Consider the following 5,497-nt stretch of genomic DNA (forward strand, 5'->3'; position numbering starts at 1 on the left):
GGCCTGTCACACCACCAAGGCTGTCTCTCCAGCATTCGCCCTCACCAGCAGGCTGGGGAGGGGCAAGATCTTGGGAGGGGACACAGCCAGGCCAGCTGACCCCAACTGACCAAAGGGATATGCCATACCATAGAGAGTCTGCTCAGCAATAAAACCTAAGAGAACAGAGGAGAAAGGGGGAGCATTTGTTATTTACGGCGTTTGTCTTCCGGAGCAACCGCTACGTGTACGGAAGACCTACTTCCTGGGAAGTGGTCAGACATCGCCTGCTGATGGGAAGTAGAGAATAAATCTCTGTTTTCCTTTGCTTCCACACACGACCTTTGCTTTTGCTTTATTAAACTGCCTTTATCTTGACCCACAAGTTTTTTTCTTCCATCTTATTTTCTCTCCCCTGTTCAGCTGAGGAGAGGAGTGATAGAGTGGCTTGGTCAACCCACCACAACAAGTAATTTATATTTTTTTAACACTGGCATTACATGTTAGTATTGTTTTATTTTAGCTTCAAGTCTACGCAAGATCTGGATACTTTTAAAAGCATACACGTCTCTTTCCCAGGCGGAGGTCACTGAGGACTGCGCCAGCACAATTGCCTGTTTGCTACAGCATTCATCACTTTGCAAAGACTGCTCCAGGGAAGGCCATTTCTTGGTACACATGTGAGCAGCTCAGGACCTGAGCTTTTTGGTCATTAGGCTGCCAGAAAATTAGCCAAACAGGCAATTTCTTTCCAATGCAGGACTCAAACTGAGTAACTATGGTAGAAATGTCCCTGCAGGTCCTTTATCTCACTGAACAGTGTGTTCTGCTAACTCCTATAGGTGGCTATTTCTAGCATCCATCACCGGACTCTGTAACATGCATTCAGAGAACAGCACCAAATGGAGGCAACCTTTAATTCTCTCTGGAATTACACCTGAACCCAAGCAAAATAAATACTGCAGGTTGGCAAGCATCAGTGTAGTGTAGTAGCTGCTGCCTTATTTTACTCCTATTAAAGGGATCAGAGTTGCTATAAAAATAAGAGGTGTGCTTTTCTCAGAACTACTGATTTCTGAATCCTAAGACATTATTACTGCCTTTCGTTTTTTTCAGTGCACATCACCCCACCCAAAACACTCCTGTCTATGCTGTAGCACTGGAACAACATCCTGGCCTGCCCTTCCTTGCATTTATTACCACAGGAATATATACACACATGAATTACACACTTGATTTGCTGATGCATATGGAGTAAATAGAAGTCATCATGTCTGCTACCTTCTTCTTCTCCTCCATATATCACTGAAGAGCCTCATGTCCCCCCATAAGTTTTTATGTCTGTCTGTTTATCTGTATATACATATATGCATACACCTTTCTGTATAATCAGAATACTAATGGTACAAAGGTTGTTGAGCTAGTCCAACTAGACTTGATTACATTAGCTATCCTTGACTATAAGTTACAGAAAGGCATCCAAGGACCTAGTAGGTAGAACTGTACAATGGAACATACATTCTCTATTTGGTATAACATTAGCATTACAGCTGTGACCCCTTCCTATTAATTATACAACGTGGCTGTGTCATGGGTTTCCACATCACAACAATGCAATTCGGACTGAGCTACAATGAAACTATGTAGTTTCTTGACAAAAAAAAAATCACTTTGCATTCCTTTGTAAGACGGAGAAAGCTCAGGAGAGTTCACATGGTAACTCATACCTTAAATTTTCCATCTGATGAGAATATGCTAACCCATTTGTTATCATAATCTGCAATAATGATGTCACCACTGGGATGCACAGCCACTCCTGTTGGCCGCTGCAACTGGCCGGGAGACCTTCCTCGTATGCCAAAACGGCTTTTGAACTGACCATCATTGGAAAATATCTGTAACAGAAAACACTCATTTTAAAATTAACTCTGCATAATAACATCATCTATTTCTTGGAGCTTAGATTTTGGCAAGTCACTAATGAACACTACAGTCAGGAAGAGAGTTAGGAACATGAAGCACTTTTACACGGTCCGTATTTGAAAGTGATATGCATAATTTAAGAGAGGCTTCCACCTGGACCCTGATTTCAAAATAAAGAAGTTCTCTGCACCTACACTGCACTGTTTCTTCCGTGATCTCAAAGTACTTTACGAACATTAGTGAATTAAGCTTCAGAATCTCCTTCTCAGCTAGAAGGAAGTGGTATTAGTCCCATATTAGAAATGAGGAAACTGAGGCACTGAGTGACTTGGCTACAGTCAAACACTAAGTCTGTAGAAAAGATAGGAATAGAAGGTAAAAGAGAATTTAAAAAATTTAACTGTTTGACTTAGGGATAAGTACTAGGTCTTTTCCCGAGAGATGGCTTTAGTCACACAAAAGTCACTCTACTGGTTGTGTCCCCAAGCCAGGCAATTAGACACTGAAGTTCCTCTGAAGTGGCTGCAAATTATAAAGTGTGAGGGTGCTGATGAGTATTTGACTCTGTGTCTTTGAAAAGGCCTGGAAATGAGTTCGCACTGCATGTGGCTTGCTGGTTCTCACATGCTGAAGAACAAGCCACACACTGCTGCCTTGTTCATTGCTACCACATGGGCAGCCTGAAGACTGATGACAAATTGTTAATGGTAAAAAAGATACATGGCAAACAAAAGAAAAAACACAGCTTGATTTTCACACAGGTTACAGAAGCCAAGAACTCACGGGTGTCGGGGTGCTACCACAGAAAAGATTTGATCATGATATCAGGCAGAAAAGTCAATTAAGTAGTCTAAAAGCCACTTGAAAATGACATCTACATGCTTATTTTTGTATTTGCTTAAGAAATTATATTTGTGGCACCTTGCCCTAGATTTGTATTTGGAAACACGGAGTGATAAATTTACAATGTAAAATGATATTTACAAAAAGGCATTTTTCCAGATTATTCCACCACTTGTTTTCTTCATTCATTGCCAAACATCGTAAGGAAGGGAAATAAACTCTGATATACATACTAGATACAGCGTAGAGCTGAAACAGATAGCTGCAGGTCAAGAAGATGGAATGATAATGGATGATAAACAAGTTGAGCTTCCTCTATATTTTCTGTATCTGCTTGAATTGTACAAAACATGTCTTTACTGGACTACAAAGAAGGCAGAGGTGTGGCAGCGGGGAGAAAAATACTGGAAGTGGCATATCCTCATACCTGCACACACTGGTTGTTACTGTCTGCTATTAATATTTTTCCATTTGTAGATGCAGCTACACCTTGAAGATTTGTAAATTCCCCTTTGTTTCTTCCTTTGGTGCCTAAAATTGAACACAAAGCACGTAAGAAATCAGGTTAGACAGGAGTAATCAGTTAGGACCTAAATGCCAACACATGCATTTATTACATAATTTATTACATTACTTGATCTACAGATTTCTATTTTGAAGAGTTCTTATCACTGCTACAAATGCAAAGAACCATCTCAGTCACACATAGGGTAAGGGACAATGGCTTTAAACTGGAAAAGGGAAGATTTGGATTAGCTATTAGGAAGAAATTGTTCCCGGTGAGGGTAGTGAGGCAGTGGCAGAGGTTGCCCAGAGAAGCTGTGGATGCCCCATCCCTGGAAGTGTTCAAGGCGAGGCTGGATGGGGCTTGGAGCACCCTGGTCTGGTGGAAGGCGTCCCTGCCCATGGCAGGGGCGTTGGACTAGATGGTCTTTAAGGTCCCTTCCAACCAAACCATTCTACGATTCTATGATCCACAATTCTAAGTACAAGAAGGGATTGTTCTTACTCTTTGGCATGCATGCCACCTAAGCGCCCATCAACATACTTATCTCTTTGGCCTTCACAAATCAAAGTGTTCACAATTTGCTGCTTGCATGAGAGAACTAGTAAAATGTTTTTTCATAAGTGATGGACTTTTTTTAAACTGAGGATTTTTATTCAACTGAGAAGGCAATGAAAGGGGCAGTACTGTGGGAACATACAGACAGAGGCTAAGATAAGAACCTGGACAGATGGCAAGGTTTTAGTACAATTAGTTAAATATCCTCAGTGAAATCACAAAGTTGAGATAAAACATATCGGTGATCACTTTGGATGAGGCCATTTCAAAGCAGGGAAGTTTCCTATTCACTCATACATAGTTTTCGGTCATAGGCTTTAAAAAGCCCCTTAGAAGGGAAACTCAGATGAAGAACTGGTTTTGAGTGATTGGGACATGTGGGCCAATGAAGACCAACACCTGGAGACCGAATGCTTCTGCAGAGACCTTAGATTGTTCTAATAAAGCAGTATACACACACAGAGGTCCCATTTTTACCCAGGACAAATGCAATAGTGATATATATAGTCTTTTCCCCAGTGGCTTAAGGGCATAAGGAACTGTAAAATGTCAAATTTTCAGAAAAGTTCATTACATTAAGGTGCCTCATTACTTAGATGTTTGTTCTGAGATGTTCCAAGGGGAGTCACACAGCAAACTCATGTCTTTAAAAGGTCAGACCTAAAGTGGCTGGGCCAAATCACACCTGGAGCACAGGAACAGTATCCAAATTCCTGCTTTGTTTGTAAAGGAGGCTCAGGGGTCTTTAGACAAGACTGCAATTGTGCTCTTGGACCCCAAGGTTATTCATAATGAATTAACAAATTTTGAAACAAAAAGACTCTATAAGCTGTTCTTTCCAAGACTTCGATGCAGTACTATTTTTCCTAGTGAAGTATTTTTACAAGAATTCACTGGCTGTGTATCAGACATTAATTGGTTTCAATATATGGTTTTAACTTAAAAACTTGTCTTTTATTTTAGTCAGCCCAAAATATCCTGGACCTCGTTGACTAAAACTGTTCTGACTGTGATGCCCAATATAAGACATACACATTAGCTCTAATTTGTGTTTAGTTTTCATTAGGATCTATATACTCTTAACAACTCTTCCTTCTGCTGTGGTGATGGCTGTGGGATGCATATTTCCTGTCACTGGCTAACAAGTAACATTTCATTCCTCTGCACTTGGTGCTGCGAGCATGTCCCTTTGTTTCAAGGCTTGTTTTCTGGAACTCCATATGCTCCATCCTATAACAACACAAATAATTCTCAATTTTTGTACTGCAAGGGGAAAGTATATATTCAGGGAATAGTGAGTTACACACCAACTACATTACCATGGGCCATTTCTGTGTACTCTTTTAATGAGCAGCGCCTGAGGGATGCATGCAGTAATTTTTTTCCACCATATGCTAATGATAAGTTTCCTTTTTGCCTTTTAGCCAAAGAGAATGGATGAAAAGGGAGAAACATTCTTTTTACTACTGAGAGTAAAGGGAAAACATTTGTTAGAAAAGGGGAGGCGTAAGCTATAGCATCTGGAACCAACTAGCACAAACTTTATGGAATGTATGCTCTTTACCCTTAGAAATATGTTCTTGAAAGTGAAGGATTTAATTTTTAAAGATAAGAGAGACCTATATAAGGAGTTACTCAGTGTTCTTCAGTGGGACCTTGTAAACATACATCAAAGGGAAAATAGAAGAA

At 40.4% G+C, this 5,497-nt stretch overlaps 1 protein-coding gene across 1 annotated transcript in view; it reads right to left on the reverse strand.

The window, feature by feature from the left end:
- The window catches only part of LOC104166937 (tripartite motif-containing protein 2-like), a 17,756-nt gene that overhangs the window by 11,697 nt on the left and 562 nt on the right, over window positions 1-5,497 (reverse strand). Inside the window, exons 2-3 of the mRNA XM_009707038.1 lie at window positions 3,173-3,276; window positions 1,707-1,874 (exon numbers count right to left, since the gene is read on the reverse strand). Of these exons, the coding sequence (XP_009705340.1) occupies window positions 1,707-1,874; window positions 3,173-3,276 (272 nt within the window). The remainder of the gene's footprint in view (window positions 1-1,706; window positions 1,875-3,172; window positions 3,277-5,497) is intronic.

The sequence above is a fragment of the Cariama cristata genome, unplaced genomic scaffold (assembly GCF_000690535.1).
Source record: "Cariama cristata isolate BGI_N322 unplaced genomic scaffold, ASM69053v1 scaffold12899, whole genome shotgun sequence".
Taxonomy (NCBI): Eukaryota; Metazoa; Chordata; class Aves; order Cariamiformes; family Cariamidae; genus Cariama; species Cariama cristata.